Source organism: Somniosus microcephalus, chromosome 23 (genome assembly GCF_052327205.1).
Source record: "Somniosus microcephalus isolate GS21.2 chromosome 23, FLI_Smic_1.0, whole genome shotgun sequence".
NCBI classification, from domain to species: Eukaryota; Metazoa; Chordata; class Chondrichthyes; order Squaliformes; family Somniosidae; genus Somniosus; species Somniosus microcephalus.
In genome coordinates, this window is record NC_141009.1 from 29,580,747 (window position 1) to 29,601,418 (window position 20,672).

The following is a 20,672-nucleotide window of genomic DNA, read 5'->3' on the forward strand; positions in this document are numbered from 1 at the left end:
TGTAAACACCTTTCACTTTCCAACTATTTCTCCTGTGCTGCATGCACTGCCGCCTCCCAGCTGTACTTTTGATAAAGGAACAAGCCAGCTCTGTGAGCAACTAAAACGAACTCATTTACAAGTGCTGAATGAAGTAAATATATTCCATTAAAAAAAAATCTTAAACCAAGAAACTGGGTTCTATGAATAGCAAGTTCCGATTCTGGCGTTGCACCAGGATTCTTTCCTACAATCTAGTTTTAAGTGTTTTCTAATATGCTGGGGTTCTGTCTCATTGTTGTGTTTTTGGATTTTTATGCTAGATGTTTTCATAGGTTCAGCATCACTGACTGCTCCTGCAAGCAGACCTGTATTCCAGCTGAAGGAATAGAAGACAAAGTGAACTCATACATTCTGAATTCACTATACATATCAGATCAAGATGGTTTAAATAAAACCATTAAATAAACAGTATAAAACAGTGAATTATCCATTTCACTGTTATCATCAAAATATGCAAAATAATAAAGACATCATTCACTTTCTCTTTGACATCAACTTTTAAACAGAAGCTCACTTATGTTATACAACATGCTGCAGTTTCAAAACTAGCCTAACTTCTGTGCTGGTTGGCACAAACTTAAAAGACGGAGCTTTTCTGCTGGTTGGAAAACTGAAAAACTGAAATTTTATTGGCAGAAATTCAGCCCAGATACCTCATTCAATATACTTTGAAAATACACAAACAAAAGGCTGCATTTCCCATACCAATATTAAAAGGTCATCGACCTGAAACGTTAACTCTGTTTCTCTTTCCACAGATGCTGCCTGATCTGAGTATTTCCAGCATTTTCTGTTTTTATTTCAGATTTCCAGCATCCGCAGTATTTTGCTTTTGTATCAGTATTAAATGTATAGTCTGTCTTTGACAGTGGTATACAATGTTTTCCGCTGATTGTGTAATTGGGCTGCAGATTTCACAATTAGCACCTTAGACTCCCTATTGTATTTTCCTTATGAATTTGTACCCTGTGAAACCTGAGTGACAAATAAGTGTTCTATGCATGATCTATTGTAAAACTTGTGCATTATTGGATGCTTGAGAAATACGACATTTTTAACAACCGCAGTTAGTTGAAGTACTGCAAAACAAACATGATTAGTATGTGAACTCCTAAAGGTTCATGAGTAGAGATTGCATGCATGTGTAAACATTCATTTAATGAGATGGGAGATAATTGATTTTTATGCACGGATTGAATGCATATCATCAATCCAGAAAAAAATGAACAGGCTTTTAAATGTTGTGTATGCATTTAACAACAGATTTGTGGTTTCTGATTGTCAAATGGGAAGAAAGAAACCTTGGCATGTTTAACCTATCCAGAAACTTGGGAATATGGAGCAACCAAGCATTCAATTAGATATGCTGTAGATTGCTAGCTCCATATTCCCCAGAGCCTCTGCTTTCGATTCAACCTTAATGGTGTGACCACTTTTGAAGATAGGTTACCTCATCATATAGTGGTACCGAGTGTCTAGTTTCAATTCCACATAACCTAGGATTTTGGAATTGAAATTAGCATTTTTCTTTTGTAATTTAAAAGACATTGCAAAATAACAGTACTTGGTCAAGTGCTTTTTGCTGCATGGATTTCACTTTGGACTACTGTGTTCTTTTTCTCCAGGTACGTTAAAAAGAACGTCTTGTTGTACCATTTGCTATTTTAAGATCTGAGTTGTCAAGGGATTACAAGAGCTTATGAGGAAGTTCTGTTGCGAAAAGGAAAACCAGTGGCTCAAGGAGATTGCAGAAAGTAAGAAGCATCGAACAGGACGAGACGGAAAAGGGAGGCTGGAATAGCAAGTGGAGAATCATGGTATGTTCTTCGGCTTTGATGCTTTTGACCTTGTTTTATGTGGAAAAATTAGCAGGCAGTCTAATGGATGCAATCAGCACAGCTCAGTAAAAACGTTCAACAACAATCTATTCAATAGTTTGATATTAAGTACATGGGTACCACAATTCCATGTGCAGAGTATAGTGTGGTTGATTTATTGCCAAGGTCTTTAAACCACAAAATGAAGCCTCAAGAGTCTGCAGCATATGAATTATGAATTGCAAAAAGGATGTTCATAAATTACGCTCTCTAATGAAACTGGCGTTAACATGCTGCTGTAAGATGCCAAATGACCTTGGACTCTGCTGCATAGCTAAAATTTTAGGTGCTTGTCATTGTCCTCTGTGTAGCAAAATCATTGCAGAGAGTGAATCAGGATACTTTGACAGATGCATCAGCTGGCTTGGCTATAGTTAGGTAAACGGATGCTGCATGTCAGTATTATTTAATCTTGTGCTCAAATTACTTTATTACACCACCTGATTACACGGTGAAGTCAAAAAGCATGCATATGAAACTTGAGGGAAGTAGTGTAGATATTAATACTGTGTTCTATTAAGAATGACATTTTTGTAGTCATTATTTGTGACCATGGGCTTTATTTTCTTGTGGCCTTTATCATATATTGCTTGAAAACCTGACTTAGCATTAAAGGCAAAAGTGCAGTTGTGATTAAATGAAAATGATCAGTAAAGTATGCTTTGAATTTAATTGTAGATGTCTTAGTCTCAAAATGTAATTGCTAGTGTAACTAAAGGTCAAAAAAAATCCTGTAAGTATCTAATCAATTTGAAGACATTTGTAGTGGTGTGTAGCAGCAGATGTTAAATGTTAACAGAAAATGAAGGAAGTTAGAAAATGTTTGCACTAATGGGAGGAATTAATTCAGAAGTATCCACCTTAGCTTAGTTAATAAAGTGCTCTTGTAATTCAATCCTCACAATTTTTGTGTGGGTTGTTCTTTTGTAGTCTGATGAGTAGCATCCACATGGTAGTTTTTTTTTAGACCAATCATCATTAACCACGGTTATATTAATGTCCTTTTGCACACTGTGCACCTCTTAACACTAATAAGAAATTTACTACAGCAAAAGTATCTATTATGTACTAGTAAAAATATTACGACGTGAAAAAAGAATAATTAATCATGCATTAATATAAAAAAAAAAGTACTATACTAGGGAATAATTTGAAGGCAATAATCAGGGTCCTGGTGACATTTAAAAACTGCGCTATCTTCAAGCAAGGCGCTGCTGATATATTTAAAATGCTGCACACTATTTCCAAGGCAAATGTTACTGCAAGAGAATTATGGAAAATGGCAGATAATCGAGAGTCTCCAAAATTTGGTCTTGCCTGTTTGGTACAGCAGTACCCTTGGGACAGAATGGAGAAACGCAATATAAATGGGAACAACAAAATGAGAAAAGGCGATGAAATATGAATAACCAGAGCATTAGTGATTTATGCAATGCGGCATTGTCTTGCTTAAGACTTTCCTGAGAATTCTAGCAGATAATAGAGAAGGCATGAGTGCGGATAATTGGGAGTTCAGATGGTGTATTTTCCAACTTGGATCTCCGTCTAACATCAATATATGGAATTGTGGATATGAAAAGATGACGCAGGCCTGCTGATGCGGTCCCAAGAAGCCATTAGTTCTCTGGAAATCCTGTACCCAGTAACCCAAACTTGCCAGTCTATTTGCCTTCAAGTTGTCAAAGTGAAGTTGTCCAGTGTTCTCTTGGCATTTCTGCTCTTTGCAGCAAGATATTTTTATTTCCTCTAGCAAGGTTAAATATTATAAACTAGTAATTTCTCTTTTCCCACCCCACTGCCCCATGATGGCACTGTGTGAGGTGTGACACCTAACCCTGTAAACTAGGAAGGTTCCATGTTTGATCACTACTCTTTGCTGAGTCAGCCCAACCTATAGTGTGAGTGAGTAGTCAATCTTGCATTCGGTTTCAATGTCTATGGAAGTGGAACATGAGATGGGGTTCCTGCTCCCAATTGCTATCCATGTATTCGCCACATATGTGCGCACATCAGTTGAGGACATGATTATGCTAAGCTGTAATGGCCCCGGAAGTCAAATAGTCCACTGATGCTTGTTTGGGCTCACTGATGAATAATCACTTCAAAAAGTTATTAATGGATTATTGTCTGTAAAATGGTACTGGAGTATATGTAGGAGGGAATGACGGTGGTTAAAATAGGGCAGAAAAGGAAAAGAGGAATAATGTTTCAATTTTTTTTATTTAAAAAGTCTATGCCACAGCAGATGTGTAGTCTAGACATGACAGCTAAAGGACTGTTTTCAGCCAAAGAGACTTCTAAATCTGGGATAGCCTAGACACCCTACGGGGAAAAAATACGACACTTCCTAATAACATGGCAAATATTTTAAAAGTACACTGTTGGTGAAGTCTTTCCACAATTCCTATCTGGTGTGGGATTTCTTTATTTAGCCCCTCTTGAGGGATCAACATCAACCACTTGTATTGCAATGGGCATTGTCTTGGTGTGATATGCTAACCACTATCCTTAACTTTTAATGGGAATGCCATCTTACTTCAAGTTAGTTGAGAGCTGTTCAAGGACCACAGTTTTAACTTAATTATTGGATATTATTTTACGTGCAACAAACAAAAGTAAATCCAATAGGGAGAAATGTATGTATCTCTCCACCACCTTTTCCTCTAGGACCCTCTTCAAAACCACCTTTTTGACCAAGCTTTTGGTGAACCCTTCGAATTTTGCCTCCTCTGGTTCGGCATCCATTTTCCTCATACCTCTGGGAATTGTGTTGTTGTTTTACACCATACTTCACATACTGTTAGAAGTAAACCCAGATTATGGAGAGAGTCAGGAAAGTGGCACCCTTTTAAGATGTTTTTTGGCAAGTCTCCTTTCTTAGTTTCTTCAGTTCCCTAGCCCCAGATTATTGTTGATACCTTTTGGAAGTTTGTAATCTTTTGAGTTCATCTCTTCTGAGTACTGGATCTGATGCTGCGAGCCAGCAAGATGGTGTCAAATTTGAGACTGTTGGAGATCTCTCCAAGTCAGTCTTTACCAGTGGTCTCTGTACTGCTTTCCGATGTCTCAGCCGATACAGACAGATACCAATTTACTTGACTTGAGGTAATGTACTCTGATCTTTAGACAAAATGTTTCAGGGCATAAGGTTGAATCTCTTAATCTAGGGTAGTCCCATGGCATAGAATTAGCTATGTGCTCTTTGTGCTATATTAACTACTCTTAGTCAGGGTGGCACGATGGGCATTACGGTGGAGGGGACGAGGGGGGTTAAAATCAAGCAAGTGTCGACTCCCAATCCTTGGCTAGTGACTCGAACTGTGGATGTCTGATGAGGACAGGATTGGGCAAAACTGGGTAGCTCCCCAATGTAGTTCATGTGAAGAAGGAATGCTTGGGCAAGGTACTGTAGGATGTCCATTGAACTGTACCCCAATGTCTCCGTGTCTTCAGGAGTTGAGGAGAGAAAACGACAAAAAAAATTACTGAGTACATTGCATGCATCAGATTAGTTGGCTGCTTTTGTCCCTCCTAATCCTGTCACCAGCTGGAACTGCATCCTGTTTTCTGGCCTACTGGAGCTGAGCATTAATTGACCCATAGCAGTTACATTGGAGACAAGATATATTACAGATGGTGGGCCATATATAGTAACTTTCCTCAGGGACTCCATTTGATGGCTTGGCTCATGAAAGGAGCTGTTTACTTATGCAGTCTTCTACCTTTGGTAGTAACAATCTGTTGGTATCTAGAGCAGCCTCCATTTTAATGTTAAATTAAATGGTTTGTCTTTGGTGCCAGAAGAGCACTCTCAGCACTTTGTAGTCTAGTTTGCTTTCTCCTTTTTAATTGCGGTCCCGGGTCCCTTCCAGCCTGCTGTTTTGGCTTGTCAAGGATCTACAAGGGAAGCTATTACAAATTACTATCCTTTTTTGGTGAGAGACTGAGGCCTGGAAATTTAAGCCTTTCTTATGAATTGTAATGTTCAGTGGGTACCTGTTTTTCATAAGCACAGCCTCAAAATTAAGTCCGGACTGTCCACCTACTGTTGTAATACTTTAGTATAATTCCTTTGTATGTGAAGATTGATTATTTAATCATTTTTAGACCATACTGTAAATGGGTCATCCTGTTCTTTGGCAGTAGTTCATCCTTCATGTACAAAGCTGTACCTGTCCTAGGAGGGATATCACTTCTCCTTTTCTGTAACAAAAATGTAACTTTTTTAATACTTTCATTTAAAATTAGCTTGTTTGCTCAGAGACAACTGCCACAGTACCTCGTTGAAGACTATTTTGACATGCCAAAGTCTTGATTGCAAACTTCTGTTTTTGCACTCCGTTAACTACCTGTATGAATTACCCATCAGTTGAATTTTTTGGATTATTATGTAAATCATATATTTGTCCTGTAATCTCAAAACTGGTTGCTGAGAATTACCTAATAGGAAACTGCTTTTAGTTGAAAGTGGAATCCTGGACACACATGTTACGGAACTGTCAATTGTTCAGTTTGGTTTGTATTGCTGTGGTAAATTGTGCTTATATAATTCGTACAAAGGTCATGCTCTTTTACACTGAAGAACAAGATTGCTTTTTTTTTTAAAGTTCTATAAGAATTCAAAGGACTTGTCTGACTGGTTCATTTCTTAGAATCTGTCTCTAGACTCCTGGTACTATATTGGACATATCTCGCCCATATTTGCTTCAGTAAATTTTATTTGTGAATAAACCTGTTGTAGTTTAGCCTGATATGAAAAGTGTCTGAGATGGCTGATAACATTCATCTTCTTCTAAAAAAGAGTGGGGGGGGCAGGGTCAGGTGAGGGGAAATTTTGAAATCTAAGGAGAGAGGTCAAGGCAATAGAGCAGTGTAGCGATTTGGGTAAAAATAAGCAGTGTGACAGGAAGGGGCAGAGAGTTTAACAGTAGCAGTGCAGCAGAGAATAAGGTCAAAGCAGGGAATAATAGTAAAAATAAAAATTAAAGGCTCTTTATCTGAATGCACGAAGATAGACGAACTCGAGGCACAAGCAGATAAATGGGTTTGCTCTAATAACCATTACAGAGACGTTGCAGGGTGACGAAGGTTGGGAACTAAATGTTCCAGGGTACTTTGACGTTTCGAAAAGACAGGCAGAATGGAAAAGGAGGGGGGGAGGGTAGCCCTGATAATAAAGGATGACATAAGGACAGTAGAGAGAAAGGATCTTGTTTCAGAAGATCAGGAAGTAGAATCAGTATGGGTGGAGATAAGGAATAACGAGGCATAAAACACTGGTGGGAGAAGTATATAGGCCCTCTAACAGTAGCTATACCGTTGAACAGAATATTAATCAAGAAATAGTAGGAGCTTGTAACAAAGGTAATGCAATAATTGTGGGAGACTTTAATCTTCTTAGACTGGACAAATCAAATTGGCAAAGATAGTTTGGAGGACTAGTTCATGGAATGCATTTGGGACAGTTTCCTAGAACAATACATCATGGAACCAACCAAGGAAGAGGCTATTTTAGATCTTGTATTGTGTAATGAGACAGGGTTAATTAACAATCTCATAGTAAAGGATCCTCTTGGGCAGAATGATCAGTAATATGATAGCATTTTACATTAATTTTGAGAGTGACTTGCTTAAGTCCAAAACTAGAATCTTAAACTTAAATAAAGCCAATTACATAGGTGTGAGAGGCAAGTTGGCTAAGGTAGATTGGAAAAATAGATTTAAAAGGTATGGCGGTAGATAAACAGTGGCTAGCATTTAAAGAAATATTTCATAATTCTCAACAAAAATACATTCCATTGAGAAACAAAAACTCCACAGGAAAAGTGATCCATCCGTGGCTAACTAAAGAAGTTATGGATAGCATTAGATTGAAAGAAGAAGCTTACAATGTTGCGAAGAATAATAGTAAGCCTGAGGATTGGGAGAGTTTCAGAAAACCGCAAAGGATGACTAAAAAATTGATAAAAAGGGGGAAAAAGTAGAATGAGAAACTAGTAAGAAATATAAAAACAGATTGTAAGAGCTTCTACAAGTATGTAAAAAGGAAGAGGGTAGCAAAAGTAAATGTTGGTCCTTTAGAGGCTGAGACAGGAGAAATTATTATGGGGAATAAGGAAATGGCAAAAACGTTAAAAAAAATATTTTGTATCTGTCTTCACAGTAGAAGACACAAAAAGCATACCAAAAATGGTGGGGAACCAAGGGTCTAATGAGGGCGAGGAACTTAACGTAATTAATTTAAGTGGAGAAAAAGTACTAGAGAAACTAATGGGACTAAAAGCCGACAAATCCCCTGGACCTGATGGCCTACATCCTAGGGTTCTAAAAGTGGTGGCTGCAGAGATAGTGGGTGCATTGGTTTTGATCTTCCAAAATTCCCTAGATTCTAGAACCATCCTAGCAGATTGGAAGGTAGCAAATGTAACACCGCTACTCAAGAAAGGAGGGAGAGAGAAAATGGGGAACAGGCAAGTTAGCCTGATACCAGTCATCTGGAAAATGCTGGAATCCAGTAGTATCAGGCACTTGGAAAACCATAACATGATTAGGCAAAGCCAACATGGTTTTATGAAAGGGAAATTGTGTTTGACAAATTTAAAGAGTTTTTTGAGGATGTAACTAGCAGGGTAGATAAAGGGGAACCAGTAGACGTAGAATATTTGGATTTCCAAAAGGCATTCGATAAGGTGCCACATAAAAGGTTGTTACACAAGATAAGAGCTCATGTGATTGGGGGTAATATAATAGCATGGATAGAGGATTGGTTAATGGACAGAAAACAGTGAGTAGGGATAAACGGGTCTTTTTCAGTTTGGCAGGCTGTACCTAGTGTGGTCCTGCAAGGATCAGTGCTGGGGCCTCAGCTATTTACAATCTATATTAACGACCTAGATGAAGGGACCGAGTTTAGTGGATCCAAGTTTCAAAGCTAGGTGGGGCAGTAAGCTGTGAGGAGAACAGAGTCTGCACCGGGATATAGATAGACTAAGTGAGTGGACAGTAAGGTGGCAGATGGATGTAATGTAGGGAAATGTGAGGTTATTCACAAGAATCCTCCTCAATCGCCTTCTCCCAGTGGCTGAAGAGCTCCTCCCAGAGTTGCAATGCAGATTCCGCCCACTAGGGGGCACAATGGACATGATCTTCACCACGCGCCAATTACAAGAGAAATGCAGGGAACAGCGCCAACCGCTGTACGTGGCCTTCTTTGACCTCAAAGACCTTTGACACTCAACCATGAGGGATTATTGAGTGTCCTCCTATTCGGCTGCCCTCAAGTTTTTCACCATCCTCCGCCTGCTTCATGGCGACATGCAAGCCGTGATCCTGACCAATGGTTTCCACCACAGACCCAATTCATGTGCGGACCGGGGTCAAGCAAGGTTGTGTCATTGCACCAACGCTCTTCTCGATCTTCCTTGCAGCAATACTCCATCTCACCCTCCGTAAGCTCCCCGCTGGAGTGGAGCTAATTTACAGAACAAACGGGAAACTGTTCAACCTCCGTCACCTCCAGTCCAGATCCAAGGTCGTCCCTTCCTCTGTCGTCAAATTATAGTATGCAGACGACGCTTGCGTCTGCGCACACTCGGAGGTCGAACTCCAAACCATCGTTAACACCTTCACCGAAGTGTACGAGAGCATAGGCCTTACACTAAACATCCGTAAGACAAAGGTCCTCTACCAACCTGCCCCTGCCACACAGTACTGTCCCCCGATTATCAAAATCCATGACAAGGCCTTGGACAACGTAGACCACTTTCCATACCTCTGGAGCCTATTGTCAACAAGGGTATGACGAAGTCCAACACCGCCTTCAGTGTGCCAGTGCAGCCTTCGGTCACCTGAGGAAGAGAGTGTTTGAAGACCAGGACCTCAAACCCGGCACCAAGCTCATGGTCTACAGAGCAGTAGTAATACCTGCCCTCCTGTATGCCTCAGAGACATGGAGCATGTACAGCAGGCACCTCAAAGCACCGGAGTGGTACCACCAATGCTGCCTCCGCAAGATCCTGCAAATCCATTGGCAGGATAGGTGCACCAACGTCCGTGTTCTCGCTCAGACCAACATCCCGAGCATCGAAGCTTTGACCACGCTCGATCAGCTCCGATGGACGGGTCACATCGTCCGCATGCCCGATACGAGACTCCCAAAACAAGTGCTCTACTCTGAGCTCCGACACAGCAAGAGAGCCCCAGGTGGGCAGAGGAAACGCTTCAAGGACACCCTCAAAGCCTCCTTGGAAAAAGTGCAACATCCCCACCGACACCTGGGAATCCCTGGCCCAAGACCGTACAAAGTGGAGAAGGCGGTGAACACCTCGAGTCTCTTCGCCGGGACCAAGCGGAAGCCAAGCGGAAGGAGCTCACATCAACCCAAGCATCCCACCCACCCGTCCCTTCAACCACCGCCTGACCCACTTGTGACAGAAACTGTAGGTCTGTCCCGCATTGGACTCATCAGTCACCTGAGAACTCATTTTTAATGTGGAAGCAAGTCATCTTCGGTTCTGAGGGACTGCCTAAGAAGAAGAAGATAATGTAGGGAAATGTGAGGTTATTCACTTTGGTAGGAAGAATAGAAAAACAGAATATTTTTTAAATGGTGAGAAACTTTTAAATGTTGATATAAAGAGAGATTTAGGTGTCCTCGTGCAAGAAACACAGAAAGCTAGCATGTAGGAACAGCAAGCAATAAGGAAGGCAAATGGCATGTTGGCCTTTATTGCAAGGGGGTTGGAGTATAAGAGTAAGGAAGTCTTGCTACAATTGTACAGGGCCTTGGTGAGACCACACCCGGAGTACTGTGCACAGTTTTGGTCTCCTTATCTAAGGAAGGATATACTTGCCTTGGAGGCAGTGGAACAAAGGTTAACTCGATTGATTCCTGGGATGAGAGGGCTGTTCTATGATAGATTGTGTGCAATGGGCTTATACTCTCTGGAGTTTACAAGAATGAGAGATCATTTCATTGAAACATACAAGATTCTGAAGGGGATTGACAGGGTAGATGTTGAGAGGTTGTTTCCCCTGGCTGGAGTGTCTAGAATTAGGGGGCATAGTCTCTGGATAAGGGGTAGGCCATTTAAGACTGAGATAAGGAGGTATTTCTTCACTCAGGGTTGTGAATCTTTGGAATTCTCTGCCCCAGAGGTCTGTGGATGCTGAGTCATTTGAGTATATTCAAGGCTGAGATAGATTTTTTGGACTCCTGGGGAATCGAGGGATATGGAGATCAGGTGGGAAAGTGGAGTTGAGGTCGATGATCAGCCATGATTTAATGAATGGCGGAGCAGGCTTGAGGGGCCGTATGGCCTACTCCTGCTCCTATTTCTTACGTTCTTGTGTTCTAAAGTGACACAATATGTAGTGGAATCCTAACCAGTCATAAGTTTTCAATAAAAGGGAAGATTCTTTGCTCTACAGCTATTGCCCCATATATGAAACACACAGGTCCAGATTTTCCTTATAGCACGAAGGAACAGCTTACCTTGCATATAGTTGCTCAGAGACTTCTCGCGAGCTTGTCAGCGGAGATGCCTACTAATCCTGCGGCTGATCCAGAGCAGCATCTTCTACAGGGGTATCTGTGGTTTCTGAGCAGGGAAAAAGCAGTAGGGGGGGCTCTTCAAACAATCAGATTGAAGAATCCTCACTGAGACACAGACTACAGCACGGTGGCATAGTGGTTAGCACTGTTGCCTCACAGCGCCAGGGACCCGGGTTCGAATCCGGCCTCGGGTGACTGTCTGTCTGTGTGGAGTTTGCACATTCTCCCCGTGTTTGCGTGGGTTTTCTCCGGGTGCTCCGGTTTCCTCCCACAGTCCAAAGATGTGCGGGTTAGGTTGATTGGCTATGATAAATTGACCCTTAGTGTTAGGGGGATTAAATACGTGGGTTTACGGGGATAGGGTGGGATATGTGTTGATGTAGGGGTTACAGGGATCGGGTGGGATATGTGTCGGTGCAGGCTCGATGGGCCGAAATGGCCTCTATCTGCACTGTGGGGTTTCTGTGATTTCTGTGATACAGGAAACTTTGTGCTATCCGGCACCGACGGGACCGAGCTGCTGCCGTTCCCTCAAAACTGCCGTACACTCCAGAGCTAACGTTGAAACATACGGAGATTTTCATCTCCGTATGAATCAACAAACCCTGTTGCTTAGCAACAGTCTCTAAACAGTCGGCTAGTGTCTCTAGCTGAAGCTGTTGCTTAGCTACAGACGTTGCAGAGCTTGACTGTTTGGAAAAAAAGCAAAGAAAAGAAACAAAGAATAAAAAACTGCTCCTGATTTTTGCCGGTGGCTCGAGCTTGCCGGACGGTTCGCCTCCGGATAGCGCACAGTTTCCTGTACAAAACAGGAAATATGAATTACATTTAAATCATTGTACAGGAAACAAAATAAAGATAGGAACATAGATAGGATTAAAGAGCGATAAAAGAGAAAAACAGAAAAACTTAATTATTTGAATTTGCAGCATTAATTTTCTTAGAGAATGAGACTCCACACTTGTAAAATTAATATTTCTGGGCCAGAGCGGTTGTTCAGCTGTAATTATCACTTGGTATGCCATTAATCAACATAACAAAAACAGTTTATCTGGTCATTATCACATTGCTGTTTGTGGGAGCTTGCTGTGCGCAAATTGGCTGCCGCGTTTCCCACATTACAACAGTGACTACACTCCAAAAGTACTTCATTGGCTGTAAAGCACTTTGAGACGTCTGGTGGTCGTGAAAGGCGCATATCTAAGACTTTTTTAAAACTCCCTTACTCCTGAATGCACTAGCCTTAACATTCCTAGTAGTTTTTAGTATGAGACTAGTGGGTAATTTCCCTAAGTTCATGCCATTAGTGATTTCAGTGCCAAATCTCGGCGAGGACTACGACAGTTCACTCTGGGGCAGCAGGGTATCTCTGACAGCAACTTCTAGATTTCCACGTTTAACCACGCATGTGCAGATGCCAGAAGTTGCTGTCGGATTTACCCTGTAATAACAGCAAATGCTGTTAGCCTCGCCGTTATTATTACAGCAAAATCTGGGGCATTATGTTTAGTTTAAGATCATATGGAATGTGAATCTCCTATACAAGCTGCCTTTTACAGTGCAGATAAGAAAAACGTATTGAGAGCAAGTCCAAATCATAACAGCTGGTGGGATTAATATTGCTTGGGAACCAAAGAAGTTGATATTAAATTAACAAGCAGAAGCAAAGAGCAGCAAATAAAAATAATTGGTACTAGGGCTCAGGAAAATGTGTATCGTGAGCTAGAATTTGCCCATCTAACAGTGGGTGGAAAAGGAATTAAGAAAGGTGCACAGCAGTTAGAAATTCTTAAATTGGAGGCAGAAAAAGAGCAGTGCAAGCAAGAACAGCAGAAGCACAAAGAGGAATTGATGATGCAAGCATAAGGAAGAAGAAAATGAGTGTGAGCACCAGTATGTGGAGGCAGTGACATGAGCTTGCAGTAAGGTCCAGTTGAATAAAGGTATGATAAATTTAACCCAATTGGTAAATGATTAATTTCGATATTCCAACATTTAATAAAAAGAGAACTTTCATTTACATAATGACTTTCACATTCTCAGGATGTATCAATGTGCTTTGCAACCAATTACTTAATTGAATAGTCACTGTTACATCGACAAATATAGCAGCCAATTTGCATATAGAAAGGTTCCACAAACAGCAGCAAGGTAAAAGACCAATTTAATCTGTTCTGTTGGAAGGGTTAATATTGGCCAAGACACTAGTCGAATTCCCCATCTCTTTAAATACTCCCATGGGATCTTTCACATCCACCTGAACAGGCAGACATCTGGTTAACATCTAATCCAAAAGACAGCACCTCCGACAATGCAGTACTCAGCTTCTATTGTGTGGAGTCCTGGAGTGGGGCTTGAACCCGCAACCTTCAGAAAACTGACAAGAGTGGGATGGCAGACCACTGACATTGGCCATTCGGGGGTGATTCACGTGATGGGGAGATCAGCCACAGACCTAGAATAAATGTCAAAGGAAAGACAGTAGGGCCTTGTGTTCCAAGTGCGATGAAATGGGTCACAGGGAGAGTCATTGGTCCAAGCGGAGGTCCGGAGCACAGTTTGGAAAACCAAATACTGCCATAAAATTGCATCATGCAGCCTGCATGTCAAGCCAATCCCCTGCAAAACCTTCAGCAGCAGTGCCGTACCTGTTAATAAACACGATGCGGGCAGGCTGTTTATGATCAGGGTGTACACTCCCCTTGGTAAGCTTACTGTTGATATGGGTGGATCGATAACTGAAAAGAGGAAGACTCTTGTTTGTGGTTTTGAAGGGAAAATAAAGCTTCCCTTAATTGAGGTATACTAAACAGTCCATTCTGTGAATGTGTGGTGGGAGCCAGGAGAAGAACTAAACCACGATGTATGAGGGAGAAATGGCATAAGCAGTTATGATTTCACAATTCAAGCCAAAGGCGACCGTAAAACTGCACAATGCAGTTTCTGCTGCTGAAGTGATGTCAAACCTTGTGGAAGCATGTGAGGGAATGGAGGACTCTCTGCGATATTTTGCAATGTACCAAGGAGCCTGCATAGTTTGAATTGCACTGAGCTAGCTATGGATCTGGACTGACCCCACACTAGAGAGCAATTGATCATAAGCCACAAAAAGCATCAGTGGCCCACAACCTAAGCCTGCAGAGTGGCAAAGGTACAAAAAGGATTTTGATTTAATAATAGAAATCAAAACCATTGAGGCACAGAATCCAGAAGTGTTCCAGCAAAGAGTTGTATCTTGGGCATACTACTAAGATTTATTAACGTAGCCCAACATCCCACTTGCAAGATGTCAGGGCATGAAATATACAGTGTAAATTGGCGCAACGTTGATCTGCAGGAATACTGCTAAATTTTGTAGGATGTGTAATGATTGTATGACTAAATCGGGGGTTGCATCAAAGCACCACTGCAGTGTCTACCATTATAAACCGACAGTTTGAGAGTTGGCATACCTGACGGTTTTTGGAAATGGTACATGTTGACAATATTAGACTCTGCATTTCGATACCTGGATATAACAGCAGTCACATCAACGTGCATGGGTATCGTGATTGTCGCACTGTTGGAAATGTTTACGCAGATTGGGATCTGAGGCCCCGAGTGGGTCCAATGAAAGGATACCTAGTCAGAGTCATAGAGTTATACAGCACAGAAAGAGGCCCATCGCGCCCGCGCCGGCCATCAAGCCCTGTCTAATCTAATCCCATTTTCCAGCATTTGGTCCGTAGCCTTGTATGCTATGGCATTTCAAGTGCTCATCCAAATGCTTCTTGAATGTTGAGGGTTCCTGCCTCTACCACCCTTTCAGGCAGTGAGTTCCAGATTCCAACCACCCTCTGGGTGAAAAAGTTTTTCCTCAAATCCCCTCTAAATCTCCTGCCCCTTACCTTGAATCTATGCCCCCTTGTTATTGACCCCTCTACTAAGGGGAAAAGGTCCTTTCTGTCTACCCTATCTATGCCCCTCATAATTTTATATACCTCAATCAGGTCCCCCCTCAGCCTTCTCTGCTCCAAGGAAAACAACCCCAGCCTGTCCAGTCTTTCTTCATAGCTGAAGCGCTCCAGCCCAGGTAACATCCTGGTAAATCTCCTCTGTACCCTCTCCAAAGCAATCACATCCTTCCTATAGTGTGGCGACCAGAACTGCACACAGTACTCCAGCTGTGGCCTTACCAGCGTTTTGTACAGCTCCATCATAACCTCCCTGCCCTTATATTCTATGCCTCGGCTAATGAAGGCAAGTATCCCATATGCCTTTTTAACCACCTTATCCACCTGTTCTGCTGCCTTCAGGGATCTATGTACATGCACACCAAGGTCCCCCTGATCCTCTGTCTTTCCTAGGGTCTTACCATTCATTGTGTATTCCCTTGCCTTGTTAGTCTGTCCAAAATGCATCACCTCATGCTTTTCAGGGTTAAATTCCATTTGCCACTGTTCCGCCCATCTGACCAACCCATCTATATCGTCCTGTAGCCTGAGGCTTTCCGCCTCGCTATTTACCACCCCACCAATTTTTGTGTCATCTGCGAACTTACTGATCATACCTTTTACATTTACATCCAAATCATGAATGTAGACCACAGACAGCAAGGGACCCAGCACCGATCCCTGCGGTACCCCACTGGACACAGGCTTCCAGTCACAAAAACAACCTTCCACCATCACCCTCTGCCTTCTGCCACTAAGCCAGTTTTGGATCCAATGTGCCAAGGCACCCTGGATCCCATGGGCTCTTACCTTCCTGACCAGTCTCCTATGTGGCACTTTATCAAAAGCCTTACTGAACATGTAAACCACATCCACTGCACTACCCTCATCCACACACCTAATCACCCCCTCTCAAAATTCAATCAAATTGGTCAGACATGATCTTCCGTTGACAAAGCCATGCTGGCTATCCCTAATTGATCCCTGCCTCTCCAAGTGGAGACCAATTCTGCCCCTCAGAATTTTTTCCAATTATTTCCCTACCACTGATGTTCAGCTCACTGGCCTGTAATTCCCTGGTTTATCCCTACTACCCTTCTTGAATAATGGTACTATGTTAGCTGTTCTCCAGTCCTCTGGCACATCCCCTGTGGCCAGAGAGGTTCTGAAAATTTGTGTCAGAGCCCCTACACTCCATGGAACACGCTGGTGTGCTTTATAGCACTGAGCACACTCGGGAGGGTAATTTAATTTCTCTACTGATCTGTTGTCATATATTAAATGGGCAACCCACCTGTATAGTGTTAAAAGAAAAAACTATTTGCCTCTGGCAAAGGAAAGAGAATCACAGGCAACCATTCCCAGCAGCAGAAATTAGTAGGAGTCTGGGTGGGAGACCCGGTCTTTGGATCTTGGCTGAACTTTAGGTGCTGATTCTGAGGACTAGACTTTCACTTTACTGGTACTGTGCAGCTAGTGAGTGTAAGGGTCAGTCTCTGTATTCCCATAGAACAAAAGGACGAGGAGAGAGATCACAACAGAGAGCGAGCGAAAATGAAAAGTAGTACAATCCCCTTTCACCTGAGTGTGTGTCAGTGAGTGAGCATGGGAGAATTAAGTGCGAGTCTGAGTGATGGTCACAATCCAGGGGACGCGCTGCAGCCTAGAGAGCTCCGACCTCGTTCTCCTCTACCCCGTCACCCTCCTGCAGTCATGGCTGAGGTGAGAGAAGGAGAAGATGGAATTCAGTTTTTACGAACTGTAAGTACCACTCGACTACTCGGATGTTATACAAGAGTTCGCTGCAGCTAAAGCACAAAAATCTAGTTTGAGTTGTCTCTAACACCTCGTATTGAAATGACATTGGTATTTCAAGACTTTTATAATCGTTCAATGCCATTTACTCTTGTGTTATCTATCGCTTATTTCTTTGTCAACTATTTTTATATTACTTATTGCAACCATGCCTTTTTGCAATCATACGTGTGGATTTGACAGATTAATTAGGTGGTATTTAGTATCATTGGGTAGTAAAACATAGGTGCCCCAAACCGAACCTTTCTGCAGGGCCCTCACAAGGAAACAGCCTCCCCGGTCAGCCACATAAGCACCGGACAACAGATCAGTAGAGAAATTAAATTACCCTCCTGACCATGTTAAAACCATGTGGGTGAGATTAGACACAAACAACAAATATACTAAATGCATATGGGTAAGTTTGAAATTGTAGGAACTGCCTTTTGCAGTGCAAATGGGGAAACCATATTAGGAGTAGCTCAAACCATACCATCTTTTTCTCACTTGGCGCTTCCAATTTCTTTTGTGTATTTTGCGCTGTATCAATTTGATCCTCCTTCTGTTTTCTCCTCCATGAAAGAACTGAGGTTCAGAATGAGACCTTATATGCAGCACAGGCGGGGGAGATCATGTGGCTTGCATGGCTACTGCAAGGATGAAAAGTCTTAAATGGACAGTATCTTGCAATTTTCCCCCGTTTGGGTGATGGCTTAATCATTTGTATTTGGAGGATGAAGTATATTGAAAGAATGAAGAAGACCATACGGAAGGTAAGCAATCTAACATTACCTGCCTTGGTAGGGTCTTCAGCATTCTTCAAGTTATGTTCTCTGCATGCCAAGTTCTTGCCCTATCCTCTCCTGTGTTACCTAATTCATGATTGAGAATTTGTGCTTTGTGCATTTTCCCCCCCAAAATCAAAAGCTTATTTTTATAAGTCTACACTCCTCATGGGCAGCCTCACCTGCCTAGCTCGTAAAATTACCTGGCTTTAAAAGTCCGGTTATATATACCACACTATCTCCGTAATATCCCTCAATGTTCTGTAAAACTAAGAGGGGAGTGACTTGTACACCAGATTTTAGTGTTATCTATTGCCTTGGGTTGCCCAAAGACAGACTTTTGTAGGGAAATGGATAGTCATGCCTTTATACGGTCATGGTGTTGATGTCGATCACTTTCAGAATTGAACAACATTCAGAATGGTTTTTCATTATCATCCATATGATTTTGAATAATGTGTGGCAATTGCATCTTGCTAGGATAACAATACAGCTATTCAATTAAGTGAATTATATAAGTGTCGGAGGTACAGAATAACATTTCTGAACATAATATCCATTGGTATGATGTTGCAGTTATAACTGCGCTTGTTCGCCAAGGTGCACATTGGTCGTTATGTTCTTCATTGATCCCACCGGGAAAAAAGTAATTCCCTAACAAATGAGGATGAAACCATGAGAGAATGGAGAGAGCAGTATGCTTCATGCCTCCTGAAGTTGAAAGCTGTGATTTCCAAATTATCTGTTGTTAATCTTTTAAATTAGAGTTTTACTATCGAGCAAAAGTTGTAATAAGACCAGAAAAGCATTGGATATCCATTCTCCTCACCCCAGTGAAATGGTGCACAAGGGAATACCAGAAGAGCGGGCTATCGGCATTACCCTCTGCATGGATTTTGACACTGCTTTTTGATTGACTTGATACTTAGTATTTACATCTTTTAGAACTTTTTTTCCCTTTGTTAATTTGTAAATGGTTCAATATATAATCTTTTTCTTTTTAGAGACCAATCCGAACATTTGCTAATGATGACCGACATGTCATGGCAAAACATTCCTCAGTGTATCCTTCTCAGGAAGAGCTTGAAGCTGTACAGAATATGGTTTCAACAGTGGAATGTGCACTGAAACACGTGTCGGACTATTTGGATGAAACTAATTTGAAGTCGGTTAATGTGGATGCGGGTGAAGATGGAGCTGCAGATACCAAGAAAAGTGATACTTCAGAGAGCAGTACAAAGTGAGTTGTTACCAATTTTACTGAAGGATGATGCAGTCTTTTCTGTACAGAAGAAATGCTTTACTTGATTTTCATACGAATGTCAGTAGAAGGATGTGCTGATTTATCAGATTTTCATCCACATCAAGTGTTGATTAGTTGCTGGGAAATTGCAGTTTGCAGTTGTAAAATCTGTTAAACATTTGGTTATAATAGCTTTTCAAGCCCATGAAATATAATCAAATTTCTTATTTCCAATAGTGTAAGATGATAGGTTTTATCAAACAAAATTGTATTGCTTCCTTTTAAATGAGAAAATTACATGTTTTTTGATCATATTTCCTGAATTTATCTTCTAATCCAATTGTTTATATAGAAATATATAACAGATCTAGTTCTGGGGAATGAAGTGGAGCATGTTTCGAAATCAGTGATCACAATATTGTTTAGTTTAGAGTGGTATGGAAAAGGGCAAGGAACAATCAAAGGTGAAGATACTCAATTGGAAGAAGGCTAACTTCAGTGAGTTGAAAAGCGATCTGGCCCAGGTGGATTGGAAACAAAAACTGGCCTATAAATGGTAATGAGTAATGGGAGGCCTTCAAGGAGGAGATGGTTCCAGTTCAGACTAAACACATTCCTATGAGGGGGAAAGAAAGGGCATCCAAAGCTAGAGCTCCCTGGATGACTAAAGAAATTGTGATTAAAATGAAACAGAAAAAGGAAGCTTATGATAAATCAAGAGAAAAATACTGCGGATGCTATAAATCTGAAAAATGATGAGGCTTATGATAAATGTCACGTTCATAATACAGTAAAGAATCAAGCAGAATATAGAAAGTGCAGAGGAGAACTGAAAAAGGAAATAAAAGGGGCTAAGAGAGCACATGAGAAGATTAACAGGTAACATAAAAGGGAATGCTAAAGTCTTTTATAAACATAGAGTAAAAAGATAGTCAAAGGGGAAGGGTTGGGGCTGATTAGAGACCAAATAGGATATCATCTTGACGGAGGGCATGGCGGAGATACTAATTGTGTACCTAATACCTGTCTTCACAAAAGAAGAGGATGCCGTCAAAGTCACGATAAAGGAGGAGGGGGATAGAGAAATTCGATAGGATAAAAATGGATAAGAGGAGCTACTTAATAGTTGGCAAAGCTCAAAATAGAAAATTCACCCGGTCTGGATGGAATGCATTCTCGGCTGTTGAGCGAGGTAAGGGTGGAAATAGCGGAGGCTCTGGTCACAATCTTTCAATCCTCCTTAGATATGGGAGTGGTGCCAGAGAACTGGAGGGTTGAAAATGTTAAATCCCTATTCTAAAAAGGAGAGGGGGATAAACCCGGTAACTATAGGCCAATCAGTGGAAACTTCTAGAGTCCATAATCCGGGATAAATTATTTGTCTCTTGAAAGAGCATGGGTTAATAAACGACAGACAACAGGATTTTTGAAAGCAAATTGTGTCTG

At 41.5% G+C, this 20,672-nt stretch overlaps 1 protein-coding gene across 6 annotated transcripts in view; it reads left to right on the forward strand.

Annotated features, from left to right (window-relative positions):
- strbp (spermatid perinuclear RNA binding protein) overlaps positions 1-20,672 on the forward strand; it is a 178,107-nt gene that overhangs the window by 73,544 nt on the left and 83,891 nt on the right. For 5 of the 6 annotated variants that reach the window (XM_085965686.1, XM_085965692.1, XM_085965691.1 and 2 more), the window contains 3 exons: positions 1,668-1,859; positions 17,782-17,971; positions 18,988-19,223. In XM_085965686.1, coding sequence (XP_085821812.1) covers positions 17,933-17,971; positions 18,988-19,223 — 275 coding nt within the window. In that variant the 5' untranslated portion in view covers positions 1,668-1,859; positions 17,782-17,932. The remainder of the gene's footprint in view (positions 1-1,667; positions 1,860-17,781; positions 17,972-18,987; positions 19,224-20,672) is intronic. The other variant, XM_085965693.1, reaches the window with a different exon arrangement.